At 47.0% G+C, this 25,780-nt stretch overlaps 1 protein-coding gene across 1 annotated transcript in view; it reads right to left on the reverse strand.

Annotated features, from left to right (window-relative positions):
* Window positions 1-25,780, reverse strand: part of ATRNL1 (attractin like 1) — a 453,110-nt gene that overhangs the window by 308,206 nt on the left and 119,124 nt on the right. Inside the window, exons 14-18 of the mRNA XM_040438845.1 lie at window positions 25,442-25,574; window positions 25,190-25,371; window positions 14,734-14,947; window positions 7,442-7,630; window positions 2,041-2,259 (exon numbers count right to left, since the gene is read on the reverse strand). Coding sequence (XP_040294779.1) covers window positions 2,041-2,259; window positions 7,442-7,630; window positions 14,734-14,947; window positions 25,190-25,371; window positions 25,442-25,574 — 937 coding nt within the window. The remainder of the gene's footprint in view (window positions 1-2,040; window positions 2,260-7,441; window positions 7,631-14,733; window positions 14,948-25,189; window positions 25,372-25,441; window positions 25,575-25,780) is intronic.

Raw genomic sequence — 25,780 nt, forward strand, 5'->3', positions numbered from 1 at the left:
GATAAGAAGTGACCACTGAGGACACCAGATAAGAAGTGACCACTGAGGACACCAGATAAGAAGTGACCACTGAGGACACCAGATAAGAAGAGACCACTGAGGACACCAGATAAGAAGAGACCACTGAGGACACCAGATAAGAAGAGACCACTGAGGACACCAAATAAGAAGAGACCACTGAGGACACCAGATAAGAATTGACCACTGAGGACACCAAATAAGAAGAGGCCACTGAGGACACCAAATAAGAATTAAACACTGAGGACACCAGATAAGAAGTGACCACTGAGGACACCAGATAAGAAGTGACCATTGAGGACACCACATAAGAAGTGACCACTGAGGACACCAGATAAGAAGAGACCATTGAGGACACCAAATAAGAATTAAACACTGAGGACACCAGATAAGAAGAGACCACTGAGGACACCAGATAAGAAGAAACCACTGAGGACACCAGATAAGAAGAGACCACTGAGGACACCAGATAAGAAGAGACCACTGAGGACACCAGATAAGAAGTGACCACTGAGGACACCAGATAAGAAGTGACCACTGAGGACACCAGATAAGAAGAGACCACTGAGGACACCAGATAAGAAGAGACCACTGAGGACACCAGATAAGAAGTGACCACTGAGGACACCAGATAAGAAGTGACCACTGAGGACACCAGATAAGAAGTGACCACTGAGGACACCAGATAAGAAGAGACCACTGAGGACACCAAATAAGAATTAAACACGGAGGACAGCAGGTAAGAAGAGACCACTGAGGACACGAGATAAGAAGTGACCACTGAGGACACCAGATAAGAAGAGACCACTGAGGACACCAGATAAGAAGTGACCACTGAGGACACCAGATAAGAAGTGACCACTGAGGACACCAGATAAGAAGAGACCACTGAGGACACCAGATAAGAAGTGACCACTGAGGACACCAGATAAGAAGTGACCACTGAGGACACCAGATAAGAAGTGACCACTGAGGACACCAAATAAGAAGTGACCACTGAGGACACCAGATAAGAAGAGACCACTGAGGACACCAGATAAGAAGAGACCACTGAGGACACCAGATAAGAAGAGACCACTGAGGACACCAGATAAGAAGAGACCACTGAGGACACCAGATAAGAAGAGACCACTGAGGACACCAAATAAGAAGAGACCACTGAGGACACCAAATAAGAAGAGACCACTGAGGACACCAGATAAGAAGAGACCACTGAGGACACCAGATAAGAAGAGACCACTGAGTACACCAGATAAGAAATGACCACTGAGGACACCAGATAAGAAGTGACCACTGAGGACACCAGATAAGAAGTGACCACTGAGGACACCAGATAAGAAGTGACCACTGAGGACACCAAATAAGAAGTGACCACTGAGGACACCAGATAAGAAGAGACCACTGAGGACACCAGATAAGAAGAGACCACTGAGGACACCAGATAAGAAGAGACCACTGAGGACACCAGATAAGAAGAGACCACTGAGGACACCAGATAAGAAGAGACCACTGAGGACACCAAATAAGAAGAGACCACTGAGGACACCAAATAAGAAGAGACCACTGAGGACACCAGATAAGAAGAGACCACTGAGGACACCAGATAAGAAGAGACCACTGAGGACACCAGATAAGAAATGACCACTGAGGACACCAGATAAGAAATGACCACTGAGGACACCAGATAAGAAGTGACCACTGAGGACACCACATAAGAAGTGACCACTGAGGACACCAGATAAGAAATGACCACTGAGGACACCAGATAAGAAGTGACCACTGAGGACACCAGATAAGAAGAGACCACTGAGGACACAGATAAGAAATGACAACTGAGGACACCAGATAAGAAGAGACCACTGAGGACACCAGGCAAGAAATGACCACTGAGGACACCAGATAAGAAATGACCATGGAGATGAATTCTCCGGATCTTGTGCTGCCACTTGTAGAATTAATAGATGACCTAGACATGAAAACTGTAAAAATCAGGCCTCTGACAGAGGACATCACCGTTCTCACCTGGACAGTGAATAAACGACCACTCGTAGTTCTTGTCCCGTGGGCACAAACTGGAATCCAGAACCATTTCACTCGACTGTTTGCCCTGAGGTTTCATCGGTCCCCGGTAAGAACCTTCTATACAACTGCCTTTCCCAGTGTTACTGGGGTCATTACACCAACCACAACCAGGGTGCTCCAAGCACTGAGAGCAGGTGCGGAAGCCGGAGCAATTCTGAGCTGTGGGAAGAGGAAAAAAGAATCAGTAACCATGGAAACCAGATATATTACACTACGAGTAACAGCACAAGACGATTATAACAATAAATTACAACTCCATAGGGGACAATATTATAGTAATTGTATTATTGTACATCGGAGGCGGTATTATAGTAGTTATATTCTTGTACATAGGAGCAGTATTATAGTAGTTATATTCTTGTACATAGGGGCAGTATTATAGTAGTTATATTCTTGTATATAGGAGCAGTATTATAGTAGTTATATTCTTGTACATAGGAGGCAGTATTATAGTAGTTATATTCTTGTACATAGGAGCAGTATTATAGTAGTTATATTCTTGTACATAGGGGCAGTATTATAGTGGTTATATTCTTGTACATAGGGGCAGTATTATAGTAGTTATATTCTTGTACATAGGAGCAGTATTATAGTAGTTATATTCTTGTACATAGGAGCAGTATTATAGTAGTTATATTCTTGTACATAGGAGCAGTATTATAGTAGTTATATTCTAGTACATAGGAGCAGTATTATAGTAGTTATATTCCTGTACATAGGAGGCAGTATTATAGCAGTTATATTCTTGTACATAGGAGCAGTATTATAGTAGTTATATTCTTGTACATAGCAGGCAGTATTATAGTAGTTATATTCCTGTACATAGGAGGCAGTATTATAGTAGTTATATTCTAGTACATAGGAGCAGTATTATAGTAGTTATATTCTTGTACATAGGAGGCAGTATTATAGTAGTTATATTCTTGTACATAGGAGCAGTATTATAGTAGTTATATTCTTGTACATAGCAGGCAGTATTATAGTAGTTATATTCCTGTACATAGGAGGCAGTATTATAGCAGTTATATTCTTGTACATAGGAGCAGCATTATAGTAGTTATATTCTTGTACATAGGAGCAGTATTATAGTAGTTATATTCTTGTACATAGGAGCAGTATTATAGTAGTTATATTCTTGTACATAGGAGCAGCATTATAGTAGTTATATTCTTGTACATAGGAGCAGTATTATAGCAGTTATATTCTTGTACATAGGAGCAGTATTATAGTAGTAATATTCCTGTACATAGGAGGCAGTATTATAGCAGTTATATTCTTGTACATAGGAGCAGTATTATAGTAGTTATATTCTTGGACATAGGAGCAGTATTATAGTAGTTATATTCTTGTACATAGGAGCAGTATTATAGTAGATATATTCTTGTACATAGGAGGCAGTATTATAGTAGTTATATTCTTGTACATAGGAGCAGTATTATAGTAGTTATATTCTTGGACATAGGAGCAGTATTATAGTAGTTATATTCTTGTACATAGGAGCAGTATTATAGTAGTTATATTCTTGTACATAGGAGCAGTATTATAGTAGTTATATTCTTGTACATAGGAGGCAGTATTATAGTAGTTATATTCTTGTACATAGGAGCAGTATTATAGTAGTTATATTCTTGTACATAGGAGGCAGTATTATAGTAGTTATATTCTTGTACATAGGAGGCAGTATTATAGTAGTTATATTCCTGTACATAGGAGGCAGTATTATAGTAGTTATATTCTTGTACATAGGAGCAGTATTATAGTAGTTATATTCTTGTACATAGGAGCAGTATTATAGTAGTTATATTCTTGTACATAGGAGCAGTATTATAGTAGTTATATTCTTGTACATAGGAGGCAGTATTATAGTAGTTATATTCTTGTACATAGGAGCAGTATTATAGTAGTTATATTCTTGTACATAGGAGGCAGTATTATAGTAGTTATATTCCTGTACATAGGAGGCAGTATTATAGTAGTTATATTCTTGTACATAGGAGCAGTATTATAGTAGTTATATTCTTGTACATAGGAGCAGTATTATAGTAGTTATATTCTTGTACATAGGAGCAGTATTATAGTAGTTATATTCTTGTACATAGGAGGCAGTATTATAGTAGTTATATTCTTGTACATAGGAGCAGTATTATAGTAGTTATATTCTTGTACATAGGAGCAGTATTATAGTAGTTATATTCTTGTACATAGGAGCAGTATTATAGTAGTTATATTCCTGTACATAGGAGCAGTATTATAGTAGTTATATTCTTGTACATAGGAGGCAGTAATATAGTAGTTATATTCTTGTACATAGGAGGCAGTATTATAGTAGTTATATTCCTGTACATCGGAGGCGGTATTATAGTAGTTATATTCTTATACATAGGAGCAGTATTATAGTAGTTATATTCTTGTACATAGGAGCAGTATTATAGTAGTTATATTCTTGTACATAGGAGCAGTATTATAGTAGTTATATTCCTGTACATAGGAGCAGTATTATAGTAGTTATATTCTTGTACATAGGAGCAGTATTATAGTAGTTATATTCTTGTACATAGGAGGCAGTATTATAGCAGTTAGATTCTTGCACATAGGAGCAGTATTATAGTAGTTATATTCTTGTACATAGGAGCGGTATTATAGTAGTTATATTCTTGTACATAGGAGGCAGTATTATAGTAGTTATATTCTTGTACATAGGAGCAGTATTATAGCAGTTAGATTCTTGTACATAGGAGCAGTATTATAGTAGTTATATTCTTGTACATAGGAGCAGTATTATAGTAGTTATATTCTTGTACATAGGAGGCAGTATTATAGCAGTTATATTCTTGTACATCGGAGGCAGTATTATAGTAATTATATTAGTATTCATATATTTGCAGTAGTTGTGTAGCTGGGCCCCCTCTCTGGAGAACATCCCAGTTCTAACTTGAAAACCCTTGGGAAGGTCACGTCGACCTCGTGGCGGTGTGTGAACAGCTTGTGCTTTTCTCCTGTATACGACACAACCTGCTCCAGAAACATTAGGTGGTTTATAGATCCAATATTACGGTTATTATTTCGGAATCGGTGCGGTGCTCTCCCCTCCTTGCTGGGATGTGACAATGGCTGGGGCCACAGCACCAGGGTCTGCCGCGCTGAACGCTTTTAATTTTACAATGCACATAATTACTGTCCATAAAAGCCAGTAAATCTCAATGCTGCATGTAATACTGCATTCTCCAGTGAGGAGAGCGGAGTGCAGCGTAATCCCATTACTCTCCGCCGCGCTCTCGCTCTTTTTTTTTTTGTTTCTCTGTCCTTAAACTTATGGAAATTGATTCATATCCGGACAATGGAAAAATAATCTTGGAATACGCAGCATGTATGCAAAGATGATTGGGCAGACAGCAAATGCTATTAGGATTATTTAATAAAAATATCCATTTTTTATAAGACGGTACAGAATGAAAAGTGAATTAATCGCCATGTGTCAGCATTATGGCGGTCTTACATTGTGTGACTATACGCCACAATGGAAGGAACTGGCTGTTAACCTGCGCAAGGCCTAGCGGCTCCGGGATAAGTCGAGGTGCAGGGTTATCGATAAGCCCCTGCTGCGTGCTCCCCTGTGCACCTGTCCGCAGGTCTTCAGCAGCATCGCCCCCTCCCCCACCGCCGTCCTCTACCTGCACCGTTTTACATAAAGCAGATTATACGTCTTTTTCATTTGCTTCTAATTTCATTTATTTCCTGCCACCAAATGTCGGCCCCGCTCTTGCCAGCAGACAGTTTGTTCCCATTTGTTTGCAGCCTCTTTTATATCAATTTCCCATCTGTCTCCAATCACTTCAGCCGTGAGCGCGATGGGGCTGGTGGCGGATGCGTCCAGTAGCGGGAAATGTAGGGGCTGGCGCTCACGACTTACAGACCGTCTCAGTCCTTCAGCGTGATGCCAGGGTCAGGGACCGCTGCGTCATTTACAAGTGGTGCACAAGTCCTGAGATACCCCCTGTCTTATACTCCAGTCACATCCAGAGCTGCATTCTCAACTCTAATGCCTCATCCTGTCATAAACTGTAAACATATCCAGAGCTGCATTCACAGCATTCATGTTTCATGTACTCCAGTCACATGTAGAGCTGTATACACAGTTATGTTTCATTCTGTCTCATACTCCAGTCACATCAGAAACTGTATTTACCACTTTAATGTTTCATTTTGTTATATACTCCAGTCACATCCAGAGCTGTGTTCATGATCATACCTCATTCTGTCTTATACTCCAGTCACATCCAGAGCTGTGTTCATGATCATACCTCATTCTGTCTTATACTCCAGTCACATCCAGAGCTGTGTTCATGATCATACCTCATTCTGTCTTATACTCCAGTCACATCCAGAGCTGTGTTCATGATCATATCTCATTCTGTCTTATACTCCAGTCACATCCAGAGCTGTGTTCATGATCATACCTCATTCTGTCTTACACTCCAGTCACATCCAGAGCTGTGTTCATGATCATACCTCATTCTGTCTTACACTCCAGTCACATCCAGAGCTGTGTTCATGATCATATCTCATTCTGTCTTACACTCCAGTCACATCCAGAGCTGTGTTCATGATCATACCTCATTCTGTCTTATACTCCAGTCACATCCGGGGCTATGTTCATGATCATATATCATTCTGTCTTATACTCCAGTCACATCCAGAGCCGTCTTCATGATCATATCTCATTCTGTCTTACACTCCAGTCACATCCAGAGCCGTCTTCATGATCATACCTCATTCTGTCTTACACTCCAGTCACATCTATAGCTGTGTTCATGATCATATATCATCCTGTCTCATACTCCAGTCACATCCAGAGCTGTCTTCATGATCATACCTCATTCTGTCTTATACTCCAGTTACATCCGAGCTGTATGCACAGTTATACTGTTTTATTCTGTACTATACTCCAATCACACCTAAAGCTGTATTCACAGTAATGAGGTTTCACTCTGTCTTAGACTCCAGTCACATCCACAAAAGAGACATAACACTGTCTCGAGTCACATCCAGAGCTGCATTCCAAAATCTGCCGGCTTCCTGTTCACACTCAGCCTGCGTGATCTACTTTGTGGGAACCTGCAGGCCATCTGGTCCCTGACATTCACCAATATGGCGGCAGGAGGAGAAGGATATGCTTATGACAGGAGGTGCAGCTGCTCAGCATGCTGGGACTTGTAGTGGAATACTCAGGTCAGTATCTGCACTGCTACATGAGGACAGGGGTATGGTCATGGAAAGTTCTATGAGAGAGACGGACAGACGGACAGTTATAAAATACACACATAGACAGACGGACACTCACGGGAGCAGGTGTTGGTCTGCCACTCCAGGCACTGTCCGTACGGGAAGGAGATGATGTAGGCGTTGGAGTCCACGCAGCGCTTGGCGTTGCTGCACCACATGCACTCCATGCCGTTACTGGTGCAGTTGGAGCAGGAGGTGCGCAGGGAGCAGGGCACCTTACACGGCCGCGCGTTCTGGTTGGGACTGACTGCAAAGATAACAGAGGAGGGGGTCAGAGAGTGCGGGGCCCCTCCGTACACAATATATACAGGACTGGATAGTGGGGGCCCCTCCGTACACAATATATACAGGACTGGATAGTGGGGGCCCCTCCGTACACATTATATACAGGACTGGATAGTGGGGCCCCTCCGTACACAATATATACAGGACTGGATAGTGCGGGGCCCCTCCGTACACATTATATACAGGACCGGATAGTGGGGCCCCTCCGTACACATTATATACAGGACTGGATAGTGGGGGCCCCTCCGTACACATTATATACAGGACTGGATAGTGGGGGCCCCTCCGTACACATTATATACAGGACTGGATAGTGCGGGCCCCTCCGTACACAATATATACAGGACTGGATAGTGGGGGCCCCTCCGTACACAATATATACAGGACTGGATAGTGGGGCCCCTCCGTACACAATATATACAGGACTGGATAGTGGGGGCCCCTCTGTACACAATATATACAGGACTGGATAGTGGGGCCCCTCCGTACACATTATATACAGGACTGGATAGTGGGGGCCCCTCCATACACATTATATACAGGACTGGATAGTGGGGGCCCCTCCGTACACATTATATACAGGACTGGATAGTGCGGGGCCCCTCCGTACACAATATATACAGGACTGGATAGTGGGGGCCCCTCCGTACACATTATATACAGGACTGGATAGTGGGGGCCCCTCCATACACATTATATACAGGACTGGATAGTGGGGGCCCCTCCGTACACAATATATACAGGACTGGATAGTGCGGGCCCCTCCGTACACATTATATACAGGACTGGATAGTGGGGGCCCCTCCGTACACATTATATACAGGACTGGATAGTGCGGGCCCCTCCGTACACATTATATACAGGACTGGATAGTGCAGGCCCCTCCATACACATTATATACAGGACTGGATAGTGGGGCCCCTCCGTACACAATATATACAGGACTGGATAGTGCGGGGCCCCTCCGTACACATTATATACAGGACTGGATAGTGGGGGCCCCTCCGTACACATTATATACAGGTCTGGATAGTGGGGGCCCCTCCGTACACATTATATACAGGACTGGATAGTGGGGGCCCCTCTGTACACAATATATACAGGACTGGATAGTGGGGCCCCTCCGTACACATTATATACAGGACTGGATAGTGCGGGCCCCTCCGTACACATTATATACAGGACTGGATAGTGGGGCCCCTCCGTACACATTATATACAGGACTGGATAGTGGGGGCCCCTCCGTACACAATATATACAGGACTGGATAGTGGGGGCCCCTCCGTACACAATATATACAGGACTGGATAGTGCGGGCCCCTCTGAAATAAAGGTACAATCACTCTGGAGAACATGGCCTAGACAGTATACAATGTAACAAAACCTCAGCTGTGTCAGCATGTCTAGGTCAGAATGAGTTTCCAAACTTGGAAATTTCCATTCACTGTCAGCAAGCAGAAATAGTGAAACTGGTGAAGAAGTAAAACAAAGTGTGTTAGAAGAACGTTATATTGTTTGCAGGGGACTGGACGCCGGCCCTTTAAGTTCTCAGCTGTAGAATCACTGGTGACCTTCCAAAAAAAGTGCAACATTGTATCTGCGATGTATCCATTGTATCCCCCTAGTGCAGAGGTCAGAGGGTCCGGCACAGGAGGGTGTCACCCCCGAAGCTGAACCGAGCCCCCTCCCCCACAATTCTGCCGGAGCGTGTGGCAGCACGCCCGCCGGATAATTCACTTATATACCTACACATTAGAGCGGCATTATTATATCACCGCGCGGCGGGGGAGGGGGCGACCTTCAGACGCTCCTTTCATTAGCTAATGGCTCGGTGAGAGCGGCGCTGAGTGATCACTGCTACAATCCTCCGCATCCTCCGCCATGTCCAGGGCCAGAAACGGTAAGTAGCCGATATACCACACTTACCTACGACTACAGGGGCCTATAGACTCCCCATGACAAGTAGCTGCAGACCTATGGGGCCCTTGGAGAGAGGGGCCCCATTACCTTTGTCACAGGCTGCTGGGACCTGTGCAGGGCTCTACAGTGAAACCAAGCATGGGGGCCAAAGGCCTTGGACGGGGGGATAACAAACGCCGAGCCCCCCAGCCCTGGGTGTCCACACCTGGCCCCCTCTATTCTATGTCCGCTGTGAGGTCATATAGGTTCTCTAATGCCCAGCGCCAGATTATCGGGTCATCTACCAAGCGCTGGACGCCGGACTAAAGGAATTTCCCTGGAAAAATATAAATTATATTGTGTAAAATGGCAATTTATTAGGATGTGATGAGGAGACGATAAGAGGAAGAGGAGAGGATGATGAGGAGAAGATGATAGGAAGAGGAGAGGATGATGATGAGGAGATGAGGAGCGGATGATGGAAGGAAGAGGAGAGGATGATGAGGAGACGATAAGAGGAAGAGGAGAGGATGAGGAGGAGACGATGATAGGAAGAGGAGAGGATGATGGTAGGAAGAGGAGAGGATGATGAGGAGAAGATGATAGGAAGAGGAGAGGATGATGAGGAGAAGATGATAGGAAGAGGAGAGGATGATGATGAGGAGATGAGGAGCGGATGATGGAAGGAAGAGGAGAGGATGATGAGGAGACGATAAGAGGAAGAGGAGAGGATGAGGAGGAGACGATGATAGGAAGAGGAGAGGATGATGGTAGGAAGAGGAGAGGATGATGAGGAGAAGATGATAGGAAGAGGAGAGGATGATGAGGAGAAGATAAGAGGAAGAGGAGAGGATGATGAGGAGACAATAAGAGGAAGAGGAGAGGATGATGAGGAGACAATAAGAGGAAGAGGAGAGGATGATGAGGAGACAATAAGAGGAAGAGGAGAGAATGAGGAGAAAACTAGGAGAGAGTGAGAAAACGAGGAGAGGAGGAAGGATGATGAGAAGATATAGAGGGGATGATGAGAGAAAGAGAAGAGGATGATGGGAGGACGAGGAGCGGATGATGAGAGGAAGAGAAGAGGATGATGGGAGGACGAGGAGCGGATGATGATGAGGAGATGATGATAGGAAGAGGAGAGGATGATGAGGAGACAATAAGAGGAAGAGGAGAGGATGATGAGGAGACAATAAGAGGAAGAGGAGAGGATGATGAGGAGAAGATGATAGGAAGAGGAGAGGATGATGAAGAGATGATAAGAGGAAGAGGAGAGGATGATGAAGAGATGATAAGAGGAAGAGGAGAGGATGATGAGGAGAAGATGATAGGAAGAGAAGAGGATGATGGGAGGATGAGGAGCGGATGATGAGGAGACGATAAGAGGAAGAGGAGAGGATGATGGGAGGACGAGGAGCGGATGATGAGGAGACGATAAGAGGAAGAGGAGAGGAGGATGATGGGAAGAAGAGGAGAGAATGAGGAGAAAATTAGGAGAGGGTGAGGAGAGAGTGAGAAAACGAGGAGAGGAGGAAGGATGATGAGAAGATATAGAGGAAATGATGAGAGGAAGAGAAGAGGATGATGGAGGAGAAGATGAGAGGAAGAGAAGAGGATGATGGGAGGATGAGGAGCGGATGATGAGGAGACGATAAGAGGAAGAGGAGAGGATGATGGGAGGACGAGGAGCGGATGATGAGGAGATGAGAGGAAGAGGAGAGAATGAGGAGAAAATTAGGAGAGGGCGAGGAGAGGATGGAGGATGATGAGAAGATATAGAGGGAATGATGAGAGGATGATGAGAGAATAGTAAGAGGTTCAGGAGAGGATGATGAGAGTCCCAGCAGTCATGATCTCCTATATTTCCTCTGATGTTTTGTGATGACAGTGAGACCTTTGTATCTGAGGGGTGTCTGTTCCTCCGTGCCCTCTGCGCCCGCGTTTCCCACAGACTAAATCCGTATTTCAAGGCTTTGCAGCGACGGTTCCTGCGTGGACCGGGGTCATATTCCCATCTGCAGCCTGAGTTCTGAGGACTGGTCCGGGTCGCTCGCCTCCACCGCTGTGATCACAAACGGCGCGGCGTCTAAAATAGCAGAGTGCTTTTCTTTTCTTCCAGAAGCCGCTAAAAATCGTCTCCGAGATCCGAGCGTGTAACGGACTTGTAGCAGATTTAATAAAGCCCTGAGGGACGCAGCACATCACAAAAGGTGAGTGACCCCGGAGGAGGCGGAACACGGAAAATGGACCAAAAGGCAATTTATAGCAAAGCTGAAGAAGCAAGAGATATAATGCACAACCGCTCGCAGCAAGACTCATTATACACACCGCGCCAAAGACACTGCTAACAACATCCAGCACAGCTCTCCAGAGCCCAACACAATGGGGGAGGGGTGAACGGCGATCACAAGATGGAGGGCAAAACCCCAAATAACCGGAACAGAGCTTAAATGAGAATTCTACCATTCTACACCCTTATAACAGGCCGAGTGTTTCACTACCTTACCATCTACAAGATCTCCAGAGCTGCACTCACTATTCTGCTGGTGCAGTCGCTGTGTACATACATTACTTATCCTGGACTGATCCTGAGTTACATCCTGTATTATCCTCCAGAGCTGCACTCACTATTCTGCTGGTGCAGTCACTGTGTACATACATTACTTATCCTGTACTGATCCTGAGTTACATCCTGTATTATCCTCCAGAGCTGCACTCACTATTCTGCTGGTGCAGTCACTGTGTACATACATTACTTATCCTGTACTGATCCTGAGTTACATCCTGTATTATACTCCAGAGCTGCACTCACTATTCTGCTGGTGCAGTCACTGTGTACATACATTACTTATCCTGTACTGATCCTGAGTTACATCCTGTATTATACTCCGGAGCTGCACTCACTATTCTGCTGGTGGAGTCACTGTGTACATACATTACTTATCCTGGACTGATCCTGAGTTACATCCTGTATTATCCTCCAGAGCTGCACTCACTATTCTGCTGGTGCAGTCACTGTGTACATACATTACTTATCCTGTACTGATCCTGAGTTACATCCTGTATTATACTCCAGAGCTGCACTCACTATTCTGCTGGTGCAGTCACTGTGTACATACATTACTTATCCTGTACTGATCCTGAGTTACATCCTGTATTATACTCCAGAGCTGCACTCACTATTCTGCTGGTGCAGTCACTGTGTACATGCATTACTTATCCTGTACTGATCCTGAGTTACATCCTGTATTATACTCCAGAGCTGCACTCACTATTCTGCTGCAGTCACTGTGTACATACATTACTTATCCTGTACAGATCCCGAGTTACATCCTGTATTATACTCCAGAGCTGCACTCACTATTCTGCTGGTGTAGTCACTGTGTACATACATTACTTATCCTGTACTGATCCCGAGTTACATCCTGTATTATACTCCAGAGCTGCACTCACTATTCTGCTGGTGCAGTCACTGTGTACATACATTACTTATCCTGTACTGATCCTGAGTTACATCCTGTATTATACTCCAGAGCTGCACTCACTATTCTGCTGGTGTAGTCACTGTGTACATACATTACTTATCCTGTACTGATCCTGAGTTACATCCTGTATTATACTCCAGAGCTGCACTCACTATTCTGCTGGTGTCACTGTGTACATACATTACTTATCCTGTACTGATTCTGAGTTACATCCTGTATTATACACCGGAGCTGCACTCACTATTCTGCTGGTGCAGTCACTGTATACATACATTACTTATCCTGTACTGATCCTGAGTTACATCCTGTATTATACTCCAGAGCTGCACTCACTATTCTGCTGGTGCAGTCACTGTGTACATACATTACTTATCCTGTACTGATCCTGAGTTACATCCTGTATTATACTCCAGAGCTGCACTCACTATTCTGCTGGTGCAGTCACTGTGTACATGCATTACTTATCCTGTACTGATCCTGAGTTACATCCTGTATTATACTCCAGAGCTGCACTCACTATTCTGCTGCAGTCACTGTGTACATACATTACTTATCCTGTACTGATCCTGAGTTACATCCTGTATTATACTCCAGAGCTGCACTCACTATTCTGCTGGTGGAGTCACTGTGTACATACATTACTTATCCTGTACTGATCCCGAGTTACATCCTGTATTATACTCCAGAGCTGCACTCACTATTCTGCTGGTGCAGTCACTGTGTACATACATTACTTATCCTGTACTGATCCTGAGTTACATCCTGTATTATACCCCAGAGCTGCACTCACTATTCTGCTGGTGCAGTCACTGTGTACATACATTACTTATCCTGTACTGATCCTGAGTTACATCCTGTATTATACCCCAGAGCTGCACTCACTATTCTGCTGGTGCAGTCACTGTGTACATACATTACTTATCCTGTACTGATCCTGAGTTACATCCTGTATTATACTCCAGAGCTGCACTCACTATTCTGCTGGTGCAGTCACTGTGTACATACATTACTTATCCTGTACTGATCCTGAGTTACATCCTGTATTATACTCCAGAGCTGCACTCACTATTCTGCTGGTGCAGTCACTGTGTACATACATTACTTATCCTGTACTGATCCTGAGTTACATCATGTATTATACTCCAGAGCTGCACTCACTATTCTGCTGGTGCAGTCACTGTGTACATACATTACTTATCCTGTACTGATCCTGAGTTACACCCTGTATTATACTCCAGAGCTGCACTCACTCTGCTGGCTGCTGTAGAATGGACCCGATTCTGCTACCAGTCTACAAGGCTCTGCACTATTCTGCACCGTCACCCCCCCCTCCCCCCCCCCTCCTCCCAGGATTTCTCCTGTGCTGCACTGGTCACAAATATCTCCGCTCCATCCTGTTGTCAGCCAGCTACCCACAATGCCTCACTTTATATCCGTATTGGCTGGTGACGGGTTCACTTCTTTATATTCCGCTGGTGAACACACAGGCCGACCTCCTGGGCTACACGGAGCCATGTATGTATTGGGTCGCTGTGGCCGGTCCGTTTCCGGGCCTCAGGTCCTTCGGCTGCGCTCTCCATGGTCACACCTATCACCTGTGGGCTGTGTACACATGTGGCTGCTTATAGAGATGGTGGTATAGTATAATATAGACTCTCCACTATGGGTGTATATCACCTACCTACTGGCTTCTCGCACACCAGGCCGTCTGTCATGGCAGTGCAGGGATTCACCTTCAGTCCTGCCACCTCTGCCCTCTCCAGGTAGGCACAGAACCCCGAGTCACTGGGCTCACCCGGGAGCCACTGGAGGGTGGTGTTAGTGAATGGGCACATGTCCTCCCAGCCCCAGTACGAGACATTGATCTTCCGCAACCCGACCCACGGGGAAAGCTTCTGTAATCGAGAAGAAAGGAGACACAAGGTATAAGTGATATTACACAGCAGTGACATCACTGCCCTAAAGATATTAGTTATACAGGAGGTGACATCACTGCCCTATTAGTTATACAGGAGGTGACATCACTGCTCTCCAGATATCAGTTATATTATACAGGAGGTGACATCACCGCTCTCCAGATATCAGTTATATTATACAGGAGGTGACATCACTGCTCTCCAGATATCAGTTATATTATACAGGAGGTGACATCACTGCTCTCCAGATATCAGTTATATTATACAGGAGGTGACATCACTGCTCTCCAGATATCAGTTATATTATACAGGAGGTGACATCACTGCTCTCCAGATATCGGTTATATTATACAGGGGGTGACATCACCGCTCTCCAGATATCGGTTATATTATACAGGGGGTGACATCACTGCTCTCCAGATATCAGTTATATTATACAGGAGGTGACATCACTGCTCTCCAGATATCAGTTATATTATACAGGAGGTGACATCACTGCTCTCCAGATATCAGTTATATTATACAGGAAGTGACATCACCGCTCTCCAGATATCGGTTATATTATACAGGAGGTGACATCACTGCCCTAAAGATATTAGTTATACAGGAGGTGACATCACTGCCCTATTAGTTATACAGGAGGTGACATCACCGCTCTCCAGATATCGGTTATATTATACAGGAGGTGACATCACTGCTCTCCAGATATCGGTTATATTATACAGGAGGTGACATCACCGCTCTGCAGATATCAGTTATATTATACAGGAGGTGACATCACTGCTCTGCAGATATTAGTTATATTATACAGGAGGTGACATCACTGCTCTCCAGATATCGGTTATATTATACAGGAGGTGACATCACCGCTCTGCAGATATTAGTTATATTATACAGGAGGTGACATTACCACCCTCCAGATATCAGTTATATTATACAGGAGGTGACATCACTGCTCTCCAGATATCAGTTATATTATACAGGAGGTGACATCACTGCTCTCCAGATATTAGTTATATTATACAGGAGGTGACATCACCGCTCTCCACTCCAGATATCAGTTATATTATACAGGAGGTGACATCACTGCTCTCCAGATATCGGTTATATTATACAGGAGGTGACATCACTGCTCTCCAGATATCAGTTATATTATACAGGAGGTGACATCACCGCTCTCCAGATATCAGTTATATTATACAGGAGGTGACATCTCCGCTCTCCAGATATCAGTTATATTATACAGGAGGTGATATCACTGCTCTGCAGATATAAGTGATATTATACAGAAGGTGACATCACTGCTCTCCAGATATCAGTTATATTATACAGGAGGTGACATCACTGCTCTCCAGATATTAGTTATATTATACAGGAGGTGACATCACTGCTCTCCAGATATCAGTTTTATTATACAGGAGGTGACATCACTGCTCTGCAGATATCAGTTATATTATACAGGAGGTGACATCACCGCTCTGCAGATATCGGTTATATATTATACAGGAGGTGACATCACTGCTCTGCAGATATCAGTTATATTATACAGGAGGTGATATCACTGCTCTCCAGATATTAGGTATATTATACAGGAGGTGACATCACCGCTCTGCAGATATCGGTTATATATTATACAGGAGGTGACATCACTGCTCTGCAGATATCAGTTATATTATACAGGAGGTGACATCACCGCTCTGCAGATATCAGTTATATTATACAGGAGGTGACATCACCTCTCCCCAGATATCAGTTATATTATACAGGAGGTGATATCACCGCTCTCCAGATATCAGTTATATTATACAGGAGGTGACATCACTGCTCTCCAGATATTAGTTATATTATACAGGAGGTGACATCACTGCTCTCCAGATATCAGTTATATTATACAGGAGGTGACATCACTGCTCTCCAGATATCAGTTATATTATACAGGAGGTGACATCACTGCTCTCCAGATATCAGTTATATTATACAGGAGGTGATATCACTGCTCTGCAGATATCGGTTATATTATACAGGAGGTGACATCACTGCTCTGCAGATATCAGTTATATTATACAGGAGGTGACATCACTGCTCTCCAGATATTAGTTATATTATACAGGAGGTGACATCACTGCTCTCCAGATATTAGTTATATATTATACAGGAGGTGACATCACTGCTCTGCAGATATCAGTTATATTGTACAGGAGGGGACATCACTGCTCTCCAGATATTAGTTATATATTATACAGGAGGTGACATCACCGCTCTCCAGATATCAGTTATATTATACAGGAGGTGACATCACTGCTCTCCAGATATCAGTTATATTATACAGGAGGTGACATCACTGCTCTCCAGATATTAGTTATATTATACAGGAGGTGATATCACTGCTCTCCAGATATTAGTTATATTATACAGGAGGTGACATCACCGCTCTGCAGATATCAGTTATATTATACAGGAGGTGACATCACTGCTCTCCAGATATTAGTTATATTATACAGGAGGTGACATCACCGCTCTCCAGATATCAGTTATATTATACAGGAGGTGACATCACCGCTCTCCAGATATCAGTTATATTATACAGGAGGTGACATCACTGCTCTGCAGATATCGGTTATATATTATACAGGAGGTGACGTCACCGCTCTCCAGATATCAGTTATATTATACAGGAGGTGACATCACTGCTCTGCAGATATCGGTTATATATTATACAGGAGGTGACATCACCGCTCTGCAGATATTAGTTATATTATACAGGAGGTGACATCACTGCTCTGCAGATATCGGTTATATATTATACAGGAGGTGACATCACTGCTCTGCAGATATCAGTTATATTATACAGGAGGTGACATCACCGCTCTGCAGATATCAGTTATATTATACAGGAGGTGACATCACTGCTCTCCAGATATCAGTTATATTATACAGGAGGTGACATCACCGCTCTCCAGATATTAGTTATATATTATACAGGAGGTGACATCACCGCTCTGCAGATATTAGTTATATTATACAGGAGGTGACATCACTGCTCTGCAGATATCGGTTATATATTATACAGGAGGTGACATCACCGCTCTCCAGATATTAGTTATATATTATACAGGAGGTGACATCACTGCTCTGCAGATATCGGTTATATATTATACAGGAGGTGACATCACCGCTCTCCAGATATTAGTTATATATTATACAGGAGGTGACATCACCGCTCTCCAGATATAAGTGATATTATACAGGAGGTGACATCACTGCTCTGCAGATATCAGTTATATTATACAGGAGGTGACATCACCGCTCTGCAGGGACGGATAGAACACAGATATAATTGCTCGCAGTACATATCATACAGCTCTATACATCTCTGCAGTTCATGTTGCAGATAATCAGCTGCTCTTCATGAATATCTCACTTCCTGCTGAGAATCATTTTATCCGGAGAATATTCTGGCGTTCCGTGATTCCGACACGCGGTCTGACATCCCTCTTGGCGAGCGTCGCTGTATCAGTTCCCCGCCGTGCGGCTCCTCATTAGGCTCAGTGTATTATTTATGTGATAATTTCATTTCTAAATTCTTAATAAACTTAAATTCTGTTTTTTTCTAGTGAAGTCGTGAAATGCGAGGACTCCGAACGCCACGCAAAATGAGACAGAACGCTTCACAGAAATCAAAGCCATAAAGCGATGGGAGAGATGATCTGCTTCTTAAAGGGACAGCGTCACCTGAAAACCCTGCAGAGGAGAGCATCAGCACAACTGAATAGGACACGACTCCATTCAGTAATTGGCCCTTAAATGTGCGGTAGTGCGGGGCCCCGTCTGAGTTGTGCCATCTATAAGGCAGGAGCGGGTGTCCGGGAAATGTCGGACTATTTTTCGGTTTCTCTTGCATCAATGCATGTCATTACTTTCATCATTTGTGGGCAATGACTGACCCAGCTTTCCCAGAGACCTGAATGACACAAGCCTAGTCATGCATTAATATGGAGATCTGTCACTGTACAAGAAGAACTGTCCTCTGGGAAAGTTGGGTGACAATGACTTTCGGAGCTGTGACCTTATATGCTCTCACCCAGCTTTCCCAGAGTCCTGAATGATAAAATGCCAGTTATGCATTGATATGGCATCATGGGATATATCATACGCAGACTTGGCATCTTGGAAAGCTGGGTGACATTCACTACCGAAGCTTTAATGGCAGCTTCATATGTTGTCACCCAGCTTTCCCAGAGGCCGGAATGACGGTATTCTAGAAATGAACTGATATGGGGCCTAGGGACTTGGAAGCAGGAAAAGTTGGGTGATGTCCACCTTTGGAGCTGTGACGGCAGACACACCGACTGTGACTCAGCTTTCCCGGACTCCTGAATGACAAACTCCTTTTCATACATTGCTACGGGCAAGTGGGATATGACATTACATAACAAGTCAGACTGGGAAAGCTGGGTAATATTTCCTGTCAAGGTGGTCTTATCTATTGACACCCAGCTTTCCCATATTCCTGAGTGACAAATGGAAAACCAATATGGCAGCCATCTCTGGCACATGAATAGTCACCCAGCTTTCCCAGACTCCTCATACGCACGCATCCCTCTCTGCCACCATGGAGCAGCAGGGCATTGTGGGTAGGACCCAGAAAGTGACCGTGAAGACGCGGCATCTGCTTCCTCTGCTCTCAGGGCTGCCTGCCAACATCCAGGCGCATGGTCAGCCGCTGCCGCCACGGCGGTTTCCGTCAACTAGTCTCGTTCACAGTGTGAGGCTGCGGATAATAACGTCCATTTGCTGCGGTTGTAAATTGTTCGTTAACGACTTTCTCTGCGGATCGTGCCCTGCCAACCGCAAACCGTCATCTGCTCTATCAGCAGCCAAAGTGTCATCCGAGCGGATGAGGACGACAGACGAGCGCCATGAATCATTTATAGGGACACCGGGGCTTATTAGTGGGGGTCAGTGAGGATCTTACTGGAACAATGAATTTTTCTTCATGAGACTCAGAGCCTGGTGACCAGAGATCAGCGGCGCCCTGAGACGCCCCTTATCTACAGGCTCCAGTTCTCCATATATAAACAGCCGTGCCGTGGTTGGTAAAAAGGCTTTTTAGCAGAGGAGGGGGGAGCGCCACAAGGGTCCGAGTCACACAGCACGACCACCGAAAAGTGCCAGAAATTAATGAGTGATGAAAAGTGTTCAGATTATCATATGAAGGCTCTGCGCGATATGTCACCGAGTGAGGGAGAACGGGCGCGAATCACGTGTTACCAGAGCACAGCGCGACTATCACGGACAGTTACAGCATTTAAGAGGCCAATACCCCTTAGAAGAAAGGCATGCAGACCCCCGATTTCAGATGGATCAGATACGTAATATGGGGGCTCCCAAATACGTCTGGAGGAGGACAGAGGAGTCTGGGGGAGGACAGAGGAGTCTGAGGGAGGACAGAGGAGTCTGGGGGAGGACAGAGGAGTCTGGGGGAGGACAGAGGAGTCTGGGGGAGGACAGAGGGGTCTGGAGGAGGACAGAGGGGTCTGGAGGAGGACAGAGGGGTCTGGAGAGGACAGAAGGGTCTGGAGGAGGACAGAGGAGTCTGGAGGAGGACAGAGGTGTCTGGGGGAGGACAGAGGAGTCTGGAGAGGACAGAGGGGTCTGGGGGAGGACAGAGGAGTCTGGAGGAGGACGGAGGGGTCTGGAGGAGGACGGAGGGGTCTGGGGGAGGACAGAGGGGTCTGGAGAGGACAGAGGGGTCTGGGGGAGGACAGAGGAGTCTGGGGGAGGACAGAGGAGTCTGGGGGAGGACAGAGGAGTCTGGGGGAGGACAGAGGAGTCTGGAGGAGGACGGAGGGGTCTGGAGGAGGACGGAGGGGTCTGGAAAGGACAGGGGAGTCTGGAGAGGAAGGAGTCGTCTGGGGGAGGACAGAGGGGTCTGGAGGAGACAGAGGGGTCTGGAGAGGACAGAAGGGTCTGGAGGAGGACAGAGGAGTCTGGAGGAGGACAGAGGAGTCTGGAGAGGACAGAGGGGTCTGGAGAGGACAGAGGGGTCTGGAGGAGGACAGAGGGGTCTGGAGAGGACAGAGGGGTCTGGAGAGGACAGAGGGGTCTGGAGAGGACAGAGGGGTCTGGAGAGGACAGAGGGGTCTGGAGAGGACAGAGGGGTCTGGAGAGGACAGAGGGGTCTAGAGAGGACAGAGGGGTCTGGAGAGGACAGAGGGGTCTGGAGAGGACAGAGGGGTCTGGAGAGAACAGAGGAGTCTGGAGGTGGACAGAGGGGTCTGGAGGTGGACAGAGGGGTCTGGAGAGGACAGAGGGGTCTGGAGAGGACAGAGGGAGTCTGGAGAGGACAGAGGGGTCTGGAGAGGACAGAGGGGTCTGGAGAGGACAGAGGAGTCTGGGGGAGGACAGAGGAGTCTGGGGGAGGACAGAGGAGTCTGGGGGAGGACAGAGGAGTCTGGGGGAGGACAGAGGAGTCTGGAGGAGGACAGAGGAGTCTGGAGGAGGACAGAGGAGTCTGGAGGAGGACGGAGGGGTCTGGAAAGGACAGGGGAGTCTGGAGAGGAAGGAGTCGTCTGGGGGAGGACAGAGGGGTTCTAGAGGAGACAGAGGGGTCTGGAGAGGACAGAGGGGTCTGAAGAGGACAGAGGGGTCTGGAGAGGACAGAGGGGTCTGGAGAGGACAGAGGGGTCTGGAGAGGACAGAGGGGTCTGGAGAGGACAGAGGGGTCTGGAGAGGACAGAGGGGTCTGGAGAGGACAGAGGGGTCTGGAGAGGACAGAGGGGTCTGGAGAGGACAGAGGGGTCTGGAGAGGACAGAGGAGAGGACAAAGGGGTTTGGAGAGGACAGAGGGGTCTGGAGAGGACAGAGTGGTCTGGAGAGGACAGAGTGGTCTGGAGAGGACAGAGTGGTCTGGAGAGGACAGAGGGGTCTGGAGAGGACAGAGGGGTCTGGAGAGGACAGAGGAGTCTGGAGAGGACAGAGTGGTCTGGAGAGGACAGAGTGGTCTGGAGAGGACAGAGGGGTCTGGAGAGGACAGAGGGGTCTGGAGAGGACAGAGGGGTCTGGAGAGGACAGAGGGGTCTGGAGAGGACAGAGTGGTCTGGAGGAGGACAGAGGGGTCTGGTGAGGACAGAGGGGTCTGGTGAGGACAGAGGGGTCTGGTGAGGACAGAGGGGTCTGAAGAGGACAAAGGGGTCTGAAGAGGACAAAGGGGTCTGAAGAGGACAAAGGGGTCTGGAGAGAACAGAGGAGTCTGGAGGTGGACAGAGGGGTCTGGAGAGGACAGAGGGGTCTGGAGAGGACAGGGGAGTCTGGAGAGGACAGGGGAGTCTGGAGGAGGACAGAGGGGACAGGAGAGGACAGAGGAGTCTGGAGGTGGACAGAGGGGTCTGGAGAGGACAGAGGAGTCTGGAGAGGACAGGGGAGTCTGGAGGAGGACAGAGGGGACAGGAGAGGACAGAGGAGTCTGGAGGAGGACAGAGGGGTCTGGAGTGGACAAAGGGGTCTGGAGAGGACAAAGGGGTCTGGAGAGGACAAAGGGGTCTGGAGAGGACAAAGGGGTCTGGAGAGGACAAAGGGGTCTGGAGAGGACAAAGGGGTCTAGAGAGGACAGAGGAGTCTGGAGAGGACAGAGGAGTCTGGAGAGGACAGAGGAGTCTGGAGAGGACAGAGGAGTCTGGAGAGGACAGAGGAGTCTGGAGAAGATAGATGGGTCTAAAGAGGACAGAGGAGTCTGGGGAGGACAGGGGAGTCTGGAGAGGACAGAGGGGTCTGGTGAGGACAGAGGGGTCTGGAGAGGACAGAGGGGTCTGGAGAGGACAGAGGGGTCTGGAGAGGACAGAGGGGTCTGGAGAGGACAGAGGGGTGAGGAGGGGGCAGGGGAGTCTGGAGGAGGGGGCAGGGGAGTCTGGAGGAGGGGGCAGGGGAGTCTGGAAAAGGGGACAGGGGAGTCTGGAGGAGGGTACAAAAGAGTCTGGAGGAGAGGACAGCAAAGGAGTCTAGAGAGGACAGAGGGGTCTAGAGGAGGGGGCAGGGGAGTCTGGAGGAGGGGACAGAGGAGTCTGGGGAGGACAGAGGTGTCTGGAGAGAATAGAGGGGTCTGGAGGAGGTAGTACAGGAGCCTAGAGGGGACAGGGGAGTTTGGAAGGTGACAGAGGAGTCTGCAGAAGGGATAAAGGAGTCTGTAGGATGGGGGCAGAGGAGTCTGGAGACAACATAGATTTCTGGAGGGGGATAGAGAAGTTTGGATGGAACAGAGGAGTCTGGAGGAGGACAGAGGAGTCTGGAGAGGAACTAAAGAGACTGACAGCAGCCTATTCCCCTGGCTTCCTTCGTGCAGGTGTATTTGGTAGTTGTGCAATTTTACCCAGAATACAACTCTCATCTGCTAGAGCGTGGTCAAATGATTGTGTGGCTATAGTGTAATGACTGTGCGGCTGTAGTGTGATGATTGTGCGGCTGTAGTGTGATGACTGCAGCTGTAGTGTGATGATTGTGCGGCTGTAGTGTGATGACTGTGCGGCTGTAGTGTGATGACTGTGCGGCTGTAGTGTGATGACTGTGCGGCTGTAGTGTAATGACTGTGCGGCTGTAGTGTAATGACTGCGGCTGTAGTATGACGATTGTGCGGCTGTAGTGTAATGACTGTGCGGCTGTAGTGTAATGACTGTGCGGCTGTAGTGTAATGACTGTGCGGCTGTAGTATGACGATTGTGCGGCTGTAGTGTGATGACTGTGCAGCTGTAGTGTGATGACTGTGCGGCTGTAGTGTAATGACTGTGCGGCTGTAGTGTAATGACTGCGGCTGTAGTATGACGATTGTGCGGCTGTAGTGTAATGACTGTGCGGCTGTAGTGTAATGACTGTGCGGCTGTAGTGTAATGACTGTGCGGCTGTAGTATGACGATTGTGCGGCTGTAGTGTGATGACTGTGCAGCTGTAGTGTGATGACTGTGCGGCTGTAGTGTGATGACTGTGCGGCTGTAGTGTGATGACTGTGCGGCTGTAGTGTAATGACTGTGCGGCTGTAGTGTAAAGACTGTGCGGCTGTAGTATGACGATTGTGCGGCTGTAGTGTGATGACTGTGCAGCTGTAGTGTGATGACTGTGCGGCTGTAGTGTGATGACTGTGCGGCTGTAGTGTGATGACTGTGCGGCTGTAGTGTAATGACTGTGCGGCTGTAGTGTGATGACTGTGCGGCTGTAGTGTGATGACTGTGCAGCTGTAGTGTGATGACTGTGCGGCTGTAGTGTGATGACTGTGAGGCTGTAGTGTGATGATTGTGCAGCTGTAGTGTGATGACTGTGCAGCTGTAGTGTGATGACTGTGCGGCTGTAGTGTGATGATTGTGAGGCTGTAGTGTGATGACTGTGCAGCTGTAGTGTGATGACTGTGCAGCTGTAGTGTGATGACTGTGCGGCTGTAGTGTAATGATTGTGAGGCTGTAGTGTGACGATTGTGAGGCTGTAGTGTGACGATTGTGCGGCTGTAGTGTGATGACTGTGCGGCTGTAGTGTGATGACTGTGCGGCTGTAGTGTGATGACTGTGCAGCTGTAGTGTGATGACTGTGCGGCTGTAGTGTGATGACTGTGCGGCTGTAGTGTGACGATTGTGAGGCTGTAGTGTGACGATTGTGCAGCTGTAGTGTGATGACTGTGCAGCTGTAGTGTGATGACTGTGCAGCTGTAGTGTGATGACTGTGCGGCTGTAGTGTGATGACTGTGAGGCTGTAGTGTGATGATTGTGCAGCTGTAGTGTGATGACTGTGCAGCTGTAGTGTGATGACTGTGCGGCTGTAGTGTGATGATTGTGAGGCTGTAGTGTGATGACTGTGCAGCTGTAGTGTGATGACTGTGCAGCTGTAGTGTGATGACTGTGCGGCTGTAGTGTAATGATTGTGAGGCTGTAGTGTGACGATTGTGAGGCTGTAGTGTGACGATTGTGCGGCTGTAGTGTGATGACTGTGCGGCTGTAGTGTGATGACTGTGCGGCTGTAGTGTGATGACTGTGCAGCTGTAGTGTGATGACTGTGCGGCTGTAGTGTGATGACTGTGCGGCTGTAGTGTGACGATTGTGAGGCTGTAGTGTGACGATTGTGCAGCTGTAGTGTGATGACTGTGCAGCTGTAGTGTGATGACTGTGCGGCTGTAGTGTAATGATTGTGCGTCTGCAGCATGATGACTGTGCGGCTGTACTGTGCGGCGTTACGTGGTTTTCTCACCTGTACTGTATACTTTTGCATTTCGTCCAGCACGAAGTCCACCTCTTTGGGGGTGGTGAGGGAGGCGAGGCTGCCGCTCAGGTTGTGGCAGTACACCCTGGCATTGTCATGGCTGTCCCGGCTGGAGTTGATGAGCAGACAGGCGTCCCCCACGTGGCTCCATCCTTCTCCACATAGATGAGCTGTGACAAGAGAACGCAGTCAGTACTGCCCGGGGTATCAGGCAGGGTCGGGCAGGCGGCGGGCACTCACCGGGCAGGGCCTGGCACTCCTGCTGCCGCTGGTCCCACTGGCAGTTCACGTTGAGGGAGCAGCTTTTGCAGCTGGTGAGTTTATTGCAGATCTGCTCGTTCCTCACATAACACTTCACGTAATTCTTCACAGACTGGAAAACGGACAATCAGTCACCAAACACAACGCACCGGGGATTATACAGCGTATATATACTGCCCGGGGTACATGCACTGACAGCGACCAATACTCATCTAGGGCACAATCTGGAGCTAACTACAACTCCAAGCTGTCCAGGCATGATAGGAGTTCTAGTTGGGTGCAACAGCTGGGGAACCACAGATTGGAGACCAATGCTTA

This window comes from Bufo bufo, chromosome 6 (genome assembly GCF_905171765.1).
Source record: "Bufo bufo chromosome 6, aBufBuf1.1, whole genome shotgun sequence".
Classification (NCBI taxonomy): Eukaryota; Metazoa; Chordata; class Amphibia; order Anura; family Bufonidae; genus Bufo; species Bufo bufo.